The sequence below is a fragment of the Patella vulgata genome, chromosome 5 (genome assembly GCF_932274485.2).
Source record: "Patella vulgata chromosome 5, xgPatVulg1.2, whole genome shotgun sequence".
In the NCBI taxonomy this organism is placed as follows: Eukaryota; Metazoa; Mollusca; class Gastropoda; family Patellidae; genus Patella; species Patella vulgata.
This window is the reverse complement of record NC_065883.2, coordinates 70291833-70311971: the sequence shown is the minus strand read 5'-3', so window position 1 is coordinate 70311971 and position 20139 is coordinate 70291833. Positions and strand designations below refer to the sequence as shown.

General features: G+C 34.4%; 1 protein-coding gene across 4 annotated transcripts in view; it reads right to left on the bottom strand.

Annotated features, from left to right (window-relative positions):
- LOC126820601 (F-box/LRR-repeat protein 7) overlaps window positions 1–20139 on the bottom strand; it is a 165657-nt gene that overhangs the window by 5850 nt on the left and 139668 nt on the right. For 3 of the 4 annotated variants that reach the window (XM_050548667.2, XM_050548668.2, XM_050548669.2), the window contains one exon: window positions 797–1564. In XM_050548667.2, coding sequence (XP_050404624.2) covers window positions 797–1564 — 768 coding nt within the window. Of the gene's footprint in view, window positions 1–796; window positions 1565–11664; window positions 11812–15470; window positions 15702–20139 lie in introns of those variants that run through there. The other variant, XM_050548671.2, reaches the window with a different exon arrangement.

The following is a 20139-nucleotide window of genomic DNA, read 5'->3' as shown; positions in this document are numbered from 1 at the left end:
TGATCTGACTAGCAGTATTCGTTCAATGTTTTGAGTGGACCGAGTGATCGGTCTACAAGTATTCGTTCAATGTTTTGGGTGGACCGAGTAATCTGTCTAGCAGTATTCGTTCAATGTTTTGGGTAGACCAAGTGATCTGTCTAGCAGTGTTCGTTCAATGTTTTGGGTGGACCGCGTGATCTGTCTACCAGTATTCGTTCAATGAACTATCGGAGACCTTACTGCTCTCGATCCTTTAAAACATTTAATCATGAACTATAGCCACGAGCAGAATCTATAAAATTAAAAATAAAAGTTGAGGTAGTCGTATAGAGAGTCATTTTCAGAATCATGAAATTTTAATAAAAATAATTTCATATTGTAATAGCAAACTCTTTAATCTGAACGTGAAAGTTTAATTCAAGTAATTTCATATAATAGCAGTAAACGCTTTAAACAATTTTCTTTCGTGCTAATTATGGAAATAAGCACTAGCGATTGTAATTTATATACCGCCAATCTGGTCGATATATCATACGTTAACCAAAGCATTTTGAAACTGAACATGTCTCTCTATACAGAATACGACGTTTCTATACGTTTGAGAAAGATACCATTACTGGGTAGTTTTCATGACGATGGTTGGCCATGTTTGAAGGTTTCGGGATTTGTTAGAATCCGTGGTATACTGCTAACTATTAAAGGGGAAAAACGAACGAGGCCTGTTATTAAAGGGGAACGAGGCCCCTACGTTTCAGCATCTGAAAAATGACATATTTTATTATGTTTTATGGTGGCGTTTGGGAACAATAATTACCTGTAAGATCGAAATGTTCCAGATTTACACAGTTAGAAACCAGCTCAAATACAGCTGTGTTCGTTACATTATGACATCCCTGTAATCCAATATGGCGGAGTTCCGGACAGCGTTTAGCGATTGTCTGAAGACCTTTGTCCGTTAACTGTTCACAGCCGTTTAAATTAATTCGTTCTAATATCACACAGACATACGGCGTATTATAACCTAAACGCTTCGTCAGAATTTTCAAAGCTTTGTCCACGTTAATGTTTTTGTTGTTGATGACGATCTTCGTCCATAAAAATGGCTCCCACACATATTCGTACCACTGACGAGAGACCCGAGAACACCGACACAGATGGTCACTGGGAAGGTAGGATAAAATCTTTAGCACGATGTCATCTGATAATAGTTCGAAGGGAGATGGTCGGGTATGTTTCCCTTTAGAGGAGAGAAACAACTTGGTCGTATCCTGTAAATCTATAGTGACAGATTTATTCACAAGTTTGTCTCGTGGACTGATATGTTTTTGTTTATACGTTGCCGTGGTTACTGGGCTCTGACGCTGTTTATTGATGTGCATCTGCACGTAATGATTGGAAGACCTCGGGGAGTCGAGATTACTGGCCCAGGATACGCTTTTTCTACCAGAGTCTTCCGATGTTTTGTCCGATCCCGCGTTATCTCCCTTGAACGTGGACATATTGGTTTGTGGGTAGTATGATGCCACATCTGACGCGATACCGGAACTGGAGTCATGAGCTGATTCGACCTTGTCATTTGGATCTGCAAATAGAAAAACAGAGGATTTGTGAGTATAAAAAGAAATTCATGTATAAGGATCGCATAATTGTGACCACATCAAGGGTTCTATCTATCGGGAATGTTGAGTTAGAGTTATCTACTCTTATCCCACGTGCTGTCTTACTAGGCGTGTTGGAATTCACCCCCACACTAGACGTCCTGAATATAGGCTCTTCCATAAACAATAACTGTTAATGGATCTTAAAAAGGTTTAATCTGGGATATCACTTCGCTGGAAGCGGATATGAAATACAACTAGTGCACACAATTAACGACGTTGTGTTTATTGTGTCATTGTTGTGCGATGATATGATATCACTTCGCTGGAAGCGGATATGAAATACAACTAGTGCACACAATTAACGACGTTGTGTTTATTGTGTCATTGTTGTGCGATGATATGATATCACTTCGCTGGAAGCGGATAAGAAATACAACTAGTGCACACAATTAACGACGTTGTGTTTATTGTGTCATTGTTGTGCGATGATATGATATCACTTCGCTGGAAGCGGATATGAAATACAACTAGTGCACACAATTAACGACGTTGTGTTTATTGTGTCATTGTTGTGCGATGATATGATATCACTTCGCTGGAAGCGGATATGAAATACAACTAGTGCACACAATTAACGACGTTGTGTTTATTGTGTCATTGTTGTGCGATGATATGATATCACTTCGCTGGAAGCGGATATGAAATACAACTAGTGCACACAATTAATGACGTTGTGTTTATTGTGTCATTGTTGTGTCATGATGTTAAGTTTTATTGTTTAAGGCACCTGTAAATATATTGTTGCTTGTACTATATTTATTGTCCGGTTTTAACGGTCTCGTTTTGTGGTCAGTCAATTTGATTTTTGTAAATGGTGTGCTAGTTCTATGTTTATTGGGCCGTCTAGCTTTAGTGTCTTTCTGTGGTTTTGTTAATTGACGGGTGCCTAATGATCAGTTTTATTTTATACTTTGTAAACAATGGTATGCTAAATTGATAATGTTGAACTTGTTGTTACTGTATTATCTGTTAAAATGTGTTCAGTTTGTTAAAGTAGCTAAGTCTCTATATATCATCTAAAGTCTTCGAAATTGAAAACACGAATTATTTGTCAATTTAAATTAACATTGATATGGGCTTCTGATATCCAATATTTAAGACAAAATACCCATCGTGTACCCTAATGCGTTTCAGTGCCATTTGTAACAAGGGACTCGAAGAACGAGGCTAGACATATTCCACAATTCATGTCGAACGGTGACGTCATATTCTTATCTGGAGGCTGGAAAAAAACCAGACGCTAGAGATTGTCATTCGATTGAGACTTCTGGCATAATTCTTGCTCTGTATTATCTGTTAATATCTGTCTGGCCAAATTGTTAATAATTATATTAGATTTGTAAGGCGTTATCCTTGTTAAAAGCAAAGGGGCAAATTAAAGCACCGATTTATAGAATTTGTAGAAAAGCTTCGTATTAAGACAGTATTTATTGTAATCCTTATAAGACATACAGAAACAGATTTCACAAATTAAAAACACTTATACTACTTCTGAATTTATTAATATGCAATATTAATAAATTCAGAAGTAGTATATGCATATAAGTTTTTTTTTAAAGTATTTATTGGTTAATTAAAGATAAATTATGTAAGATTTAGCCATTCTTGCTATAATAGTTCGAAAAAAGATAAAGTAAAATGAATAATTTGAAAATTTTATTCATATTAGCGACGATATTAGCCTTTGAAGGTTTTACAAGACGTGTGCAGTAATTTTAACCACCGTACTGGTTGTTCGAAGCTAAGTCCCGCTCCTCCATTTTAAGCTTAAATCAATATATCGCTGAACTATTCTAATCTATTTAATATCGGAGAAATCGGATGCCATCGAGTGTTGATTATGGCCTGGATAAGTTAATTAATGTATCATTAAAAATTTAATTAACATTTCAGGCCTAAAGAAAGACCTACAATAGACAGATTTAGCTCTTGCATAATGTATGTTTAATTGTTACCTATTTTTGTAAATTAACCTTCTGTATATTATATTCATCATTATTTGTTTGAAAACGTTGAGAAATACCCCGCTTTAAGTAAAATAGTAATTGTTTTCCATATAAAGTTTTTGTGCTTATTACGTGTGTCAATTGCTAAATGCCGCTCAAAGAAGAATATAGTATTTGTGCTTTGGTGTGAAAGTTCAGTGTCCAAATCCTTTGTTTTTTGTTTTATTTCTCGTACAATAATCGCCCAGGTGTGATAACTCAACCAGATGTGATAACAAGCTCTTGACCATTCGACTTAAATTCACTTAAAGAGCAGATTGTCTCCCATTCTTGCTCCACGTTTAGTCCCACGGTGGTAGAAGATTGGTTAATATTGACTCGTACAGACAAACATAGCAGCCATTGTTCACGTTCTTTCATACTAACAACATTAGTTGTCCACGACCTGATTCATGTCGCTTCGACTGGGTTAAATGTGCCGACTTTAAACAAATTCTTCAAATTAATCAAAGAGGCCAAAATGATCCACCAAATAACCTTATGTAACGTGATTATACATATTAGTAAGTGCAGTTGTACCACACCACGCGTTAACAAAATACACAAGACAAGACACGCCATATACACAAACATTACACATTAAATGAAATAAAAGTTGAACGTCCTACTGTTCGGCCCCGAACTTGGCTAATGAAGACGGACCTACGCCATACAGTGTGTTATGAGGGAATTATGCCCGGACAGCGGCACTGCAGCCTACTCTTACATAGAATTCAAGGGATCTTTTACGTGCACGCCAATGTGTACAAGGTTTGTCGTCCCATCCGAACGACTAGACAGATGTCTTTGTCAGGCCCTCAGTCCTGCACCACTGACAAGGGGAAACCACGTCGGCGCGCTTTACAGTCCCGGTTTTGTAGTGAATATTATAGGAGAAAGGTAGTGAATATTACGGGGGATGATATGAGGATTAAATTCATTGCGTTATTTATATACCATGGGTCGTTCCCAAAGTGCATTCCACAGTTCCGCAAGGTTCCGTGAGACAAGTGGGAATTCATGGGTTCCACGAAACAAAAATATAATACAAAAATTCATGGGTTCCGAGAGACAAAAATATAATACATAAATTCATAGGTTCCGCAAGATAAAAAATTCAACATGAATCCACATTTCCAGTCAATCTTGGAGTCTCAGAAGCCAAAGAATTCTTCCCATTAGTTTTATTAAACTAAACCTAAATATAATCAAATCAGTATTTGTATTTGTGAGATGTAAGATATTACGTTTAATGATGACTTACTGGATCACGTGGATAAGTGGGTAAGACGCTGGGCCGCTAGCCTGGAGGTCGGGTATGCGATCCCTGCATTGGCCGAGAAAGTTCATCCAGATTTTCCGGCGTGGTTTCCCCTTGTCAGTGATGCAGGACGGAGGGCCTGACAAGGACAGCTATCTAGTCATTCGGATGGGACGAAAAACCGAGGTCCCGTGTACAAATTGGCGTGCACGTAAAAAATCCCTTAGCAGTTGGAATTCGATATAAGAGTAGGCCGTAGCGCCGCTACTCGGGCAAAATTTCCCTCATAGCACACTGTATGGCGTATGGCCGTCTTCATTAGCCCAGTGTAGGAGCAAAACAGTAAGACGTTAAACTCCATTTCATTTCATTTCACTTATTAATAAAAAGAACATTTTATAAAATTCTGGTAGCAAATCCTTGACAGAAACCTAATCCAAAATGTCCAAAAACTTGAGAAAGATCAAGAATGTTTGAAATGTAAAATATTATGTAAAATGTCACTGAAGGCGAAGAAAGTTTTGTCACTATCGATTTCCAACATAAAAATTTGACATTTTCACCGTTTCTTTTGTTTAATAACATGTATATCACCATGGATACGACATCCTGGGTAAACATTGCCAATAGCAACGGTGTTGAATCGCCATAAATCCACAACTATTGGGTTAGAGTAAGCGATTTAAAGACAGATTTTCTAGATTTATTTCCTAAATCTGTAAGAGTAAGGAATTGTGACGAGATTATCCGGTATTTTCCTCCAAGTTTATTGTGTTTAACCCCGGCTTTATTTCCGGTCAACAACCAATATTACAGATTTAAAATTCCAGTGTTAGATCTTAGGATGAAGGCTCTGAAATATTCTGATCCAAAGGTGTAATAAAAATATTCGCAAATTATTATCAATATGCATGGAAAAATATTATCAAGAAAATATAAATATCTCAATAAAATATCAAGTTTCAGGTCTTTAAAACAAGTTTGCCAACGACATGTGTAAATTATGATTGGGGTGATATGTCAAAAACAGAGAAACCAAAATGGTGGGAAACTTTCACCAACAGTTGCTGTTAGAGATTATAAAAGATTAACGTTATTGAAGAATACAGGGGCGTTGATGAGAGAAAGACTTTAAGAGAAGGCATGATTGTGTGGGACAAAAATGGTTGGAGAATTATGACCCAGAGAATTATCAACAGAATATAACTGTCAATACAATATTATATTCAGGTCTTTGGGTGGAGGTATTAGCTATGAATGTCAATACAATATTAGTTTCAGGACTTTGGGGGAGGTCAATATGAATGTCAATACAATATTAGTTTCAGGACTTTGGGGGAGGTCAATATGAATGTCAATACAATATTAGTTTCAGGACTTTGGGGGGGAGGTCAATATGAATGTCAATAAAATATTAGATTCAGGGGTTTGGGTGGAGGTATTAGCTATGAATGTCAATACAATATTAGTTTCAGGACTTTGGGGGGAGGTCAATATGAATGTCAATAAAATATTATATTCAGGTCTTTGGGTGGAGGTATTAGCTATGAATGTCAATACAATATTAGTTTCAGGACTTTGGGGGGAGGTCAATATGAATGTCAATACAATATTAGTTTCGGATCTTTGGGTGGAGGTGTTAGCTATAGTTTAAATAGAATATTATTTCCTTGACTAATATCAAAAGGATTAGGCACAACTTTCATAACCTTAGAGTAACCCTTTCCTTTAATCTAAGTCAAAAACCTACGACGTTAGTAAATCTGCCTATTGCAGGTCTTTCTTTAAGCGTGAAATGTTATATAAATTATTCATTAGACATTAATTAAATCAGTTTATATACATTTATATTACATTGTTATATGCGTTGCGACCCATTTATATCCATTTATAGGTATCAAAAAATAGCGATTTAGCTTCTTTAAGGTATTTTATATATTTAATTAAGGGGGTTGGGGTGTGTGTGGGGTGCATGGCCCAATGGTTAGCACGTGCGCGCTGTATCATAAGGTCTGTCAGTGAGTCAACTGGCTGTACGTGACAAGGAATAGGGTTGCCTTTCCAACCTCGTGGATTTTCTCCGGGTCCCCCAGTTTCCTCCCACTGCTAAAGACCCCTACGCGCAAGCGAATTATTGAAATAAAAATGAACCATGTGTTAGTCACGAAATTTACCTAGTTTGTATCGAGTGGACGTTAAACCCCATCTCTCTCTCTCTCTCTCTCTCTCTCTCTCTATATATATATATATATATTTAATTAAAAACCAGCATTTACAAAAAAAAAAAAAAAAAAACCCAAATTTTCGGACACCCACATTTATAAGTCCATCACATAATCCAATCCCGAAATACAACACCTCAATATGAAATAGTTGAAATGTCAGTGACTAATGAGAAAAATTAAGACGTAGTCGCTAATGACGAAATGGGTGTATCGCGAAATTTATATGGCGATTTCGTTACAGTAAGAGTAAACAGTATAATTGGAAGTCATTTTGTAATCGGGGATACCATTCGTCGTTGGTAATGAATGAATGAATTAATTAAATGGGGTGAAACGTCCTGCTGTTCTGCTCCGACTTGGATAATGAAGACGGGCATACGTCATACAGTGTGCTATGGGGGGGGGGGGATTTTACCCGGAAAGAGGCGCTACGGTCTACTCTTATATCGAATTCTAACGGCCAAGGATCTTTTACGTGCATGCAAATTTGTACACGGGGTCTGGGTTTTCGCCCCATTTAAACGACTATACGTTGTCCCTTGCCAGGCATTATGCACTGCGCCACTGGGGGAGCCACGCCGGTCTCCCCCGATGAACTTTCTCGGCCTGCGATAATTACTGGATTAAAATCCAATCTGCAGCTCAACGCTCATTCATGATTAAATAAAAAAATGGATAATCGAGACTATGCCTTTTTTTATCATACCGACTTTAGTAATGATGATTGAGGGTAGGCCCAAAATTCAATCGCTAATCTCGGCCTGCAATAATTACTTGATTAAAATCCAATCTGCAGCTCAACGCTCATTCATGATTAAATCAAAAACTGGATAATCGAGACTATGCTTTTTTTTATCGGACCGACTTTAGTAATGATGATCGAGGGTAGGCCCAAAATTCAATCGCTAAATTCTCGGTTCAGAGTGGATCAATTTGACTGTCATTTTCAACAAATTCTCTTAACATTATCTAGTTTTTAACTATCATATTGAGAACTGCCAGCTATTTATCTAATCTCCCATAAGGTATCTTTAAGACTCTTTTATAAAACAAAACATATTCATTAACGGTAAGACATAAAGAAACGGGGGAAAAGAAAGAAAAGAAAATCAGAGAAAATTCAGTTTTCATGTCCATCAGCATCACATTGAAGCCAAAATAAATTCAATCCAAACTTGATCTCTTCCGAGGAAATATTTCAAGCATTTTACTAGCATTTATTTTGTGCGGTTTATTGAGAATTGTATCGAGTGGTAATGTTCATAGAATCAACATCATCTTTAGATTAACACAACATAAATTCTCCAGCAAATGTTAAACATCGTGCTTACACATTGCTAGCTTCCACTTCAAGGATACACGAAGGAGTCCATCGTTTAAATATTTCCCTTCTTCCTGACAAAATATCGTTTACTTTTGTATTTTTTTGCCAGAGTATTTGAATCACCCGTTTTAAGCTTTTCCCCAGTTCCCCAATGTTGTTGACATTTTGATTTTTTGGATGTTTTACTTGGCGTGATTGACCCTATGTCCCCGAGATTGAATTCATCCTACTTCTGCCAGGAGACTACATGATGTCTTACCGAGGTGTCGGTCTAGACTTAAACTAAGCTATTGGGGTGGGAAACTAATTGTAATATAGAAAATCACTTGATCAGATCAAACAGACTTTTAATCTTGATCAACCTTAATTTAAGCTTTTGCCACACCTCCTTTAGATTAATTTGTTTCTTTACAATAGTTCCTTTTTTTAAAAGGAGGAAATTGCTAACAAGCGGGACCCTTAAAACCCTTCTTGGTGATATTTTAGGTATCAGGTATCAGATTTTTAGATTTATTTGCTAATCAACAATAAGGGCTCTAAAATAATCACTTAAAAAAAAAGAAAGAAAAAAAAAGCTTTTTCAGTAAAGGGTTTAACTAAGAGATTGACATCAAGCAGAACCTGCGAAACTCCCTTTCACAACTAATCCCTTCTCCGTGAATTTCATTGATGTACATGTATTTAATAAGTAAATTGTGTGTGTGTATTACTTCTCATAATGCTAACTGATATACTAATATATATGTATGAACAATATTTAATTGATATTATGTGTAATGTAATAATATAAACAAACAATTACAATTATAATATCAATTGCCATGTGTTAATCTGTATCCGCCATCTAATATATTTATACTATATTTAATGTAATAATATAAATAAACAAATACAATTATAATATCAATTGCCATGTGTTAAACAGTATCCGCTATCTAATTATATTTATACTATATTTAATGTAATAATATAAATAAACAAATACAATTATAATATCAATTGCCATGTGTTAAACAGTATCCGCCATCTAATTATATTTATACTATATGTAATGCAAATACCTATATACATACACACATTAAATGAACAATTACTCATCATTCATTCATTGGGTAAGATTAGATGAAGAGCTGACATTTCTCTCTATAATAGTTTTAAAAAAGATAATGAAAACAAAATATGCTGAAATATCGAATTTTAGACTAGTCTCGGTCGTCATTATTGACGTTGGTATGATAAAGTCTCGATTATCCATTTTTATGTTAAATCATCCATCACAAAATATATTCAAATCCAGTAAATGTCGCAGGCTAACGATGGCAGGAGAGTTGATTAAGGTCTGGATAAGTTAATTAATGTCTAATTAATCAATGAGATAACATTTCAGGTTCAACGAAAAACCGATAATAGGCAGATTTAGCTCTTGCATAATGTATCTTTAAGAACTAGTTTTTCCTTTCTATCTTTATTAAGTTAATCAAGACAACCTTATAAAATCGATTACGTACACCCTTTTTTTGACAAGTGGGAATATGCTAAGTGTGCTCTGTGTTAGAGCAAGGGACAAAAGAAATACATATGTCTTTAGCTTGGATAACCTTAACTTAAAATTAAATGGAATTGCATCCTCAAAAAACCGACATTGTACATAAGTTGCCTATTCCGGAGGTATTATTCGAATAGAGGCTATTTATCTTAGCCATGTTGTAAGTAAAACCCCAGTACCTGCTAGCAACAAGTATTACCATACGAAAAGTCGGTACCCGGTAATCACTATTAGTTACCATTCTAAAAGTTGGTACCTGGTAATCACTATTAGTTACCATTAAAGTTACTACCCGGTAATCACTATTAGTTACCATTAAAGTTACTACCCGGTAATCACTATTAGTTACCATTCTAAAAGTCACTACCCGGTAATAACTATTAGTTACCATTCTAAAAGTCACTACCCGGTAATCACTATTAGTTACCATTGTAAAAGTTACTACCCGGTAAACACTATTAGCTATAAGTCGGTACCCGGTAATCACTATTACTTACCATTCTAAACGTCGCTACCCGGTAATCACTATTAGTTACCATTCTAAACGTTACTACCCGGTAATCCCTATTAGTGACCATTGTAAAAGTTACTACCCGGTAATCACTATTAGTTATACCATTCTAAAAGTTATTACCCGGTAATTACTTTTAGTTACCGGTAATCACTATTAGTTACCATTCTAAACGTTACTACCCGATAATCACCATTAGTTACCATTCAAACATCAATACCTGGTAATCGCTATTTGTTACCATTCTAAAAATCACAATTTGAAGATTTGATGGACCAATGTATCGGACCAAGGCCGTCAGGTGGTAATACGTGTGTCTGTTTAGGAGTTTGGATGGGCAACGCCCAGAGATCGTAACTACACAGTTAGATGACATTCAGTTGCTGTCCGACAATACTACCTCCACCCCCAAATAAAATTACCATGCATTAGTCCCAAAATAAATGAATACTTCCATTCGTTTTTGTATTTAGGAGGAAATCATAATGACGAGAATCCACTGTTGTATATATACATTTTAATCTACTTCAAACAGCATTACAGACCAAAAATAAACAAATATTGTGTTGATGAGACTTAAGTTCAATTAATTTTTAATTTATATATTTAGAGGAAATCTCACCAGGACAAACTGATAAGATAACTCTGTTGTATTTTATACATTTTAATCAACTTTCTGGTTATCAAAATATATTCTGGTAATCAATATATATATTCTGAGTTGATGAAAATAGGAATTAAACACAGCTGGGGATTAACTGGTTCTATGTCCACTTTTTTGTTAAATTGAGAAAATGAGTGTGAAGTTTGGCGTCACTGAATTTTGAAATTCTATGAATTTTTACCAAATTTCCACAGTTAATGAAGATATCAATATAAGAAGCTAGCAGAGTGCGTGGTATTTCTTGATGCAGTGTGATTCAATTTGGTCAAACTGAAATACGATAAATAGAGATAGGACTTTGTGGTTTGCAAACTGTAATGAATTTGTCAGGAACATGGAGATAGATCTTTGTGTACCAAGAAGGTCTGAATCATATAGTTGTAAAGAGGTGTTTTTCCATAAATCTCATAAAATTCTGATAAATATCAAACAGCAGACATGCACAAAAACCCAAGAAAAGGCGATTGAAATCTGGAACAAGTTTAAAATATGAACAGAAACTTACCATGGAAGTATACTCCGTGCATTTTTAATTCTGTTGAATAATAATCCATGACGCTAAGGCAGCGTCCGCCATCCTCACTTTTAATACACTAAAACACAACTCAACGCTGCACAACTCACAGGAAGGATATGCCTCACCAGAAACAAACTATTGAAAATTTTCGAGATCAATTTGTGGATATAAAAAATGAAAAATAGAATTTTGGAACTCGGAACTGGTGTCCCTAAGTCAACAACACCTGCACCATTTTTTCCCAAAATTTTCAAACAATTTCATTGACCAATTTTGTGCTTAAAACAAGTCAACAAAACTTTAAAAAGGAATCCACAATTTTAAGCTGCTGCTCAACCAAGATTTATCAATTTTCTATAATCTACGTAAAACATAAACACGAACAAAAGTGTCACAAAGTTTGCAAGGGGAATTGGGTCAGCTTTAAAGAAAGGCGTATATTTATGGAGAGAATTACAGACGACTTTTTAGAAAGTTAAAAAATATGCAGGCTCTAAATCAAATTCTTGCTAAACGATTTGAATCCTACAAGACAGTAAGAAATTAATTGGTGTCTTTATTTTGGTAATATGTTGCTTTAGGGATTAAACATAAATATAAAGTCAGGGTCACACTATCAATTGTTTGTCAGAAAATCGTAACGGTTTTACAGTTGTCCAACCTTGCGTCTAAAAGTTGACAGCCTTAAATTCTGAAGTCAAAAGGCTGCCAAGGGCCCCGATTTATAGACTGTGCTGATGGTACCATACTGGGTTACGAGGTCTATTCTTCACTTTTTATCTTGTGGGCAGTTCGTTTGTCTCCGGAATTAACCGGGCTAGTGCACGAATTGGACAACTCTTAAATCGTAACAATTGATTAACAAAATATATCTACAGTGTAACCCTGGCTTTACGATATTGAGATGTGGTTTTAAACAAGCTAAAACATGCTGGATTATACGAGTAGATATATGCCAATAATACCCCACTACCCTTTATACCGTAATTATTTAAGGTTTAATGCTCAAATTACGACAGCACAGGCCTATACATATGATACTTATACTTATAATGGAAGCCAATTAAAACTATATACATGTAGTATGGACATTAAGGTTATGTTACAGTGTCTTAAATTGACAGTAAAAAAACATTTGTCAAGTCCTTTAATATGCAAATGAAAGAGGAAATTCCACGATTAACAACACTCGAAATAACATAGAAATAAAGAAAACTAAAATAACAGACTTGTCAGGACAAATCGTCATTTTTCATCAATCGGCACAATCTCGGCAAAACTGTTTTCAGCTCAGAACTTCTTTAAAATACAGTGAAAATAATTATACAAGAATAAGGATATAGGAGGATTCAAAGACAAACAACACCATGCCACAACAGAACAATAAACCAACCTGATAAAACTGCAATTCGCCATCAAGATTTGAAGGAAGAGACTAAGAAAACTAGAAGCTAAAGCTCTAGGAGATTATTCGACAGACCTTACCTGCTACCGTATAGAATTATAAATTGCATGTCATTGTTTAATACCTTTCCTAACCAACCTTTCAATCTGCTAAGAGGTTCAAATTAATCTTCTACAAATCACCCGGATTTGGCCACTACTTCATTCAATATAATTGTTTAGTAAACCAATTGTAGGCTACTCTATAAAACTACCAAAATACCTACCCTGTCCATGGTCACTGATCGACCTCAAAAACTACCAAATTCGACTATATACAACAACTAAATTCACGAGCAAAAAGGTTTCACAAGTCTAGACTGTATTAAGAGAGTGGGAAATCGAATGTTGTTTAAGATGACTTTTGTCGTTATTGTTGTTTTTTTTTCAAATAAAACGTAATATTACAATACGTTTTGGACCATCTGACACCACATTACTTTAATAAAATTTAAAACTTGGAACATAGTTAATTTTTTTTTCTTATTCTGTTTGGTCAACAGTCTAAACTTCCGAGGGACCATTTTTACTGATGTGGAGGCTTACAGCTATTGCTTGGTTCCCATTATCGTGGTTTTAATCGCGGTGATCCTATCAAGTCTTATCAAATATTGAGGTCAGTCGTAACAATCGTGTTGATCGTATCAAAACGTATCCAAACGTATCTGCACGTACCAGATCGTGGACTCAATAGGGGCAATCGTATTGTAATGCATCGCACGACAGTGGGAAGCAAGCATACGTGAAGCCCATGTTATGTGGATACATGTACAATTAACATTCAAGGAGTCGCTTGAAAAAAAGACCTATTCTACAAGGCGGAATCGAGGTCAATAAAGTGCAAAAGAAGCGAATTATAAACAAAATTCAAAATGTCTACCTTGATGTGAGACAACAGAGTCGGTGTCTGTAAAGACTCACATTTTATTTTTAGAATTTAATTAAATTATTCAAAACAGTGAATATATATGTATATATAAACAATATCTAGACAATCAACCAAAATGCCACATAAACCAAAGTGATATTAAAATAAATCATCCAAGTTTACCTACATTTATCATAACCCTAAAGCCTTGAATAGAATATAGGCGGTTAATATATGGAATATAATAGAATATAGGCAGTAGATATAATAGAATATAGGCAGTAAATAATAGAATATAGGCAGTTAATATCAATATATTGAATATAATAGAATACGGGTCAAATTGATTATACGATTATATAGTCAAGCATACTTCATAAATATGATGCTGTTTTTCTAAATATATAGATAGCTCTGTAAAATACGATATCTTTAGATATTAATGATTTATTTTTTGGAAGCAATATAATCAACTCACGAGATTTGTAAAATCCCCTTCTAAATTCGTATGGCAGGCTCATGAATGAAATAAGAACATGTTGTCTCTCTTCCTATTCGAACGAATAGACACTTTCTTTGTCAGCCCTATCGGCACCACATCTAACGAATGAGAACCGGTTTGTAATAATCCAAACGTTTTTTCGCAGGCCCCAGTCATTTTAGTTGAGGAACTCTTGTATAAATCTTGGATACTGAAAATACCTCTTTCACAACGGCATCGAATTTTACAGAGCTTTTTGGTATTTGCTATCTTTACAATTATTAAGTCAACCATGCGATATTGATACATTCCTGTCTAACATATTTTCAGAAATATTTCTATTTAAAAAAAATTATCAAAGAATGAAAAATACATGAGATAATTTGGTTATTAAAAGTTGTTTTTGTAACGATACAGACATCGGAAATCCCAAAACTCTATTAAATAAATGACAATCTAATGAAAGTAGTATAAAAATTGCATTTCGTTGTCTCCTCTGTTACTGCAAAACCAAAAATGAAACGATATTGCGATCCAAAACATTTCTTTATAGAATGAAAATAAAAATAATATTATATTTCCTTTTCGTTTATTCGGCTGTTTCATTTTGCACTACATTGTAATGCATGATCCAACACATGGAACGAAATTGCCATTTGATATTTAAACAGTTTGCTTGAAAGGTTAGTCTGACTTTATAATTTAAAGAAAACAAACCAGCATTCCGACAATAATACTAGCTTCATATTTTACAGACAGCTAAATACCAGTTTAATACGCTTTTTGGCAATTACATATGTTTAATGATATATAAGCTCTGTATAAAGTCTTTACTGTTTATCCAGAGTTTCGATTTGTTAAACTTAATAAGAAAATAGAAAACTTTCAGAATGGAAAGTTCTCAATTTAAATTAGCAAAAAATAACCATTTTGAAAAGTTCGAGCATGCCATGATCAATAATTCAAACTCAAAAAAGAGGAAACTATATAAAGAAAATGTACCTTAATGATTTTTACAAGTAAATTGTTTGAAAATGATATCCAAAAACAGAGAATCAATAGTTACACAAGAATATAGATTCTCAGCTAAAAACCAAACATAAAAAATGCACAGAATTCCAACGGAACGATTCGAAGATAAAATAATAACATAGCAAACTACTGGAGTCCAAAATTTGCTAAATCCATGGAGAGGTATCCTTCTATACGTCAATGAGTCAGGCAGTCGTTTAAACTAAGAAACCTTGGATACTGCTAACGATTGAAGATGTTAGTCTTACAGTGTTTGAACAGTTGAAACATGTCAACAGCAAGACATCCCTGTAGCCGATACAAGGAATGTTTACTGGTAACAGATCTAGCGAATAACTTCAGATTTTCTTACTTCAAAGAAAGATCAAGATAACAAACACGATCAGCTTGTCCACAAATCCCCTTTCATCACCCCCACCCCTTTTATTACACTATAAATAATTACTGTGAAGTACATTTGAGCACAAATTCAACATTGTCCTTGTCAAAACCCCATACCCTTTACCGAACCCTTAGAGAGTCCATTGGTTTAATTCGGCCAAAACCAAACAACAATTATATTTTAGTATGTATTATGATGAAAGAAGACGAATTAATATGGGGAAGAAGGAGAGGGTGGGTTTAGGCGGAGGCGAACACTCGACACCCTTGACCAGATCCCAACAGGCCTATTGGTCGAATCGAATTCGGCACAAATCGAGTAACAATTACATTTTTAGCGTGTGTCATGATAAAAGAAGGCTAGTTTTAGTTTAGACGGAGACGAATGTGTGAGCATTAAAGATGAGACGATATTTATAATCCTAGAGTACACGTGGGATTTTACAGTCAATATGAGTCGTGATATACAGGGACGATATTTATAATCTTAGAGAAGAGATCAGACCTTACTGTCAATACAACTAGTGATACAAGTTAAAGCATCGATACACTAACTTCACTCTTAAGTTAAATCCTTTTTATATACCAACTTTTACTGACTCTCCAACATTTGATCAATTCCCAAAGAACATAGGCAATTATTTTTAAACTAATAATTCGATAATGTTGACACGTCTTGGGTCCTATTGATCTGGGGACATGTTTATTGCACAATAAAACTGGGAACAGGAAATGTTTATCCCTTAAATATGCACTGGGCTTTGGTGGTTGAATATTTGGTTGTGCTTTCTGTACCTGGTTCAAATTGCAATTATATGATCCGTATCTTGTCGCGATGTAGTTACTTGGACACTGTCCTTTAAACCTTTTGTGTCTGATATTGAAATGAGTTCAAGATATCTCGTTAATAAAAGCAAGTCTCACTACCTCAAGTAAAAATAGATGGCGTAACAAGATTTTTTGCGTAAAACGAAACAGTAATTTGTTTCAGCAATATAGCGGGGTATGGTCAGATGACCTCACTTCAAGAACACGTGATTTAATTCTAGTCAATAAAACACTACCGTTAAAACTCAACAAGTTCTTTAAAATGTCAACAAACTTAAACAAAGAGATATTTAGCTTTCGGTTTAATTGTTTTGTTTCTGGGGTAATTTTAGTCGACATTTCGATTTGATGGATGGAGTTAAATCACGAAATACTAGTACACGAGAAATTTATCTCAAAAAACGATATTAAATTCCCGACTCATTCGGTATATCATCTATTATTCTTGGCTAGTCCCGTATAGAAAGGCTTTACGTAAGACATGTATTCCTGTTAAGATTTAACGAAAAGCCGTTCGGGCTCTCGAACGCCCTTCCAACCTTCCGCCACGCAATAAACCAGGAATTGATTTGTCGCATTGCTATGTAGCTTTGATACGGGAGGTCATGATTGTTGTTTATCAAATATTGTAGTTTATGAAAACATGTGATACGGATGTTGTCTACAGAATATCAATAAATGTTTCAAACATGCCACGATCTATTTACCCCATTTATTGATGCTAGATGGAATAAACATACCATACACTAAGCATGAACTCTAGTTATAAATAATAAAAAGTACTAATTAAAATGTTTATTGTGACACTCCCAGGTTACACGTGACAAGGAGTAGGGTCGCCTGTCCAACATCGTGGTTATCTCCGGGTGCTCCGGTTTCCCCTCGCTGCTAAAGACTGCTACGCGCAAGCAAATTATAGAAATAAAATTGAACCATGTGTTAGTCCCGAAATGACCTAGTTTGTGTCGAATGGATGTTAAACTCTCTCTCTCTCTGATTTGATTTAAATCGTATATGTCAAGTAGATTTGGCTTCTGAAATCCAAGACTAAATTATTCCGTAGACACAATATGATATCTTAATTCACATCTTACATTTTAAACGTCATTTGATGATCGAAATATTCTATAGAGCTTTATTGTGCTTTTATGACAGTATACTTCTGAACTTCATTGATAATTATTACTCCACAATTTCAATAACCAAGTTGTGTGTCATAAGTTTCGTTGTAGTTTATTGCATTTTAAAATATAATCCAATCAAAATGTACCAGGTGTATAAAACAAGTAACAACATAGTCTACTCTGTACACGACACTCGTTAAGGACTCGGGTAACATACCATTCAATATTTTAAAGAGTGTTTAGAACAGACGTATTTCACCCTTGTTCAGAGTTTATTTGTAAATCTGAATGGGTACTTACATCCTAATTGTCAGTCACACTAGTTGACACCAATTATAAGCAAATATTCATAATGTATTTTTTGTTCAATACAAAATCAATTCAAACACCCTAAACATGTCTATTCAGTTGATCATGGAGTGTAAATATACCTTGGATAATATTCAACTCAAATCTATTTCAATTATCACCTCGTGTTGTTGGAAATTTTTTCGTTTCAAAATAGAACAGCTTTTTAAATACATTACTAGAATAAAATTATTATTGTGAACTAGAAACCAGTTATTGAACTGTGATACAAGATAAGATCAGAATCATCACAAATTCTATAAATAAAAAAAATCACTAGTCAGAAAAAATAATTGCCCTTCAATGTGGACCCAACCACCTCGTGTTTCCCCAAACTGTATACCAAAATTTAAATGATTTTAAATCATATAATTTAGAAATTGTAACTTGAAAATATTTTAGAAGATCAAACGATTCGTACACAAGTTTATCAGTTTTTTGTAAAACTGAAACAAAGTTTACGATTTTATTTTATCTGAAAAGGAAGTTTTCAGAGTACATGTAATTAAGTAGAACTAGAACTATAAAAAGTGTATTAAACATTTGTTAGCCATTAAATGATTATCCTATCTCGTACACGGAACTTGTCACTAACTACAACTATTGCATAAAAAATACGATTGTTATTAACATGAATTTAGGAGAAGGTGTTTCTAAGTTGCTAAAATTTTATCCAATCTTATTGTGTTATACTGTAAAAAAAAAAACACGTTTAAGATAACAAAAGTGATTCTTTGAACTTGAAGAGACGGTAGCTTTAAATTTTAAAAAATGAATAAATTTGTCGATAGATTGGTAATAAAAACGTATATGCGGTCAAATGTGAGATCTACCGCGTGATAAAGAGCCTGTGTAGCTAGGATATCAACACCGAATAACTGACAGGTATCGAGGTATATTATGTGTAGTTATTTAATCAGTTGGGGTGTTCGGCAAACTTTCAATATGACTCATTGCACTTAAATCAGTTCAATTAAATTCCGTGGCATTCATCTGACCTTTGAATAAAACCAAATATGCCAATTCAATGAAATGGAGTGGTGTTTCTCAACGCGACCGGGCTAATAAAGAAAATAATGAAAGCGGTTCTGAACCATCCACCAAACAATAGAATATTATGTAGTTATTAGTTTGATCAACTTCGACTAAGACTCATTTAATTATACTATACAGAATTCAATGCAACCTTAAAACTTTAAGGAATTCTTATGATTATTTATTTAAATAAATCCTGTTCGGTGGGAAAATAGTTAAGTGTATTTAATATAACATAAAATACAAAACAAACAAACTTCAATTTTAAAAAAAATTTTTAAAAAATAAAGTCCAGAAAACTTTAAATTCTATTTTTTTAAACCACCTCAAAAGTACTTGAAGCCAATATAAAGTAGCACTTGACGAGTTATCTCCCCACGAAGTGCTTGAAAAATCGTATAATAACTAATTTCATAATAATAAACAGATAATAGTAAGCGTGTTTATTAAGTGTTTTATAACTTTACATATGACGAACATATCCAATAAACGATAATGTAAGTATTTTAATATTGAAGAATAAACACTCCCCGATAATACATGAAGACAGGACGACAAAATAAGTAGTTATCTCCCCTGACTGTTGCACGCTTGTGAATCGTGCAAATAAATCCATTTTCTTTTCGCTGTTTTAGTATTTTATTTCTAAACATACACAAATACAAATCATTTGGGAAATTGACTACGGGGGTAAAACACACATTAGCCCAACCCTACTCCCTTTCGTCCCACGGCTAACTTTCTAATGGATTTACATGTACATATATTTTGTATAATCTTTGAATGGCATTTAGCAAATGGACATAAGGTACTCAACACAGTTCTATTGATAACTATGGATATAACAAGCACTATCTTATATAGATTTCGCTAGTCGTTATCAAGCATACAAATTCACACGATTGCTAATTTATGGTTTCTGT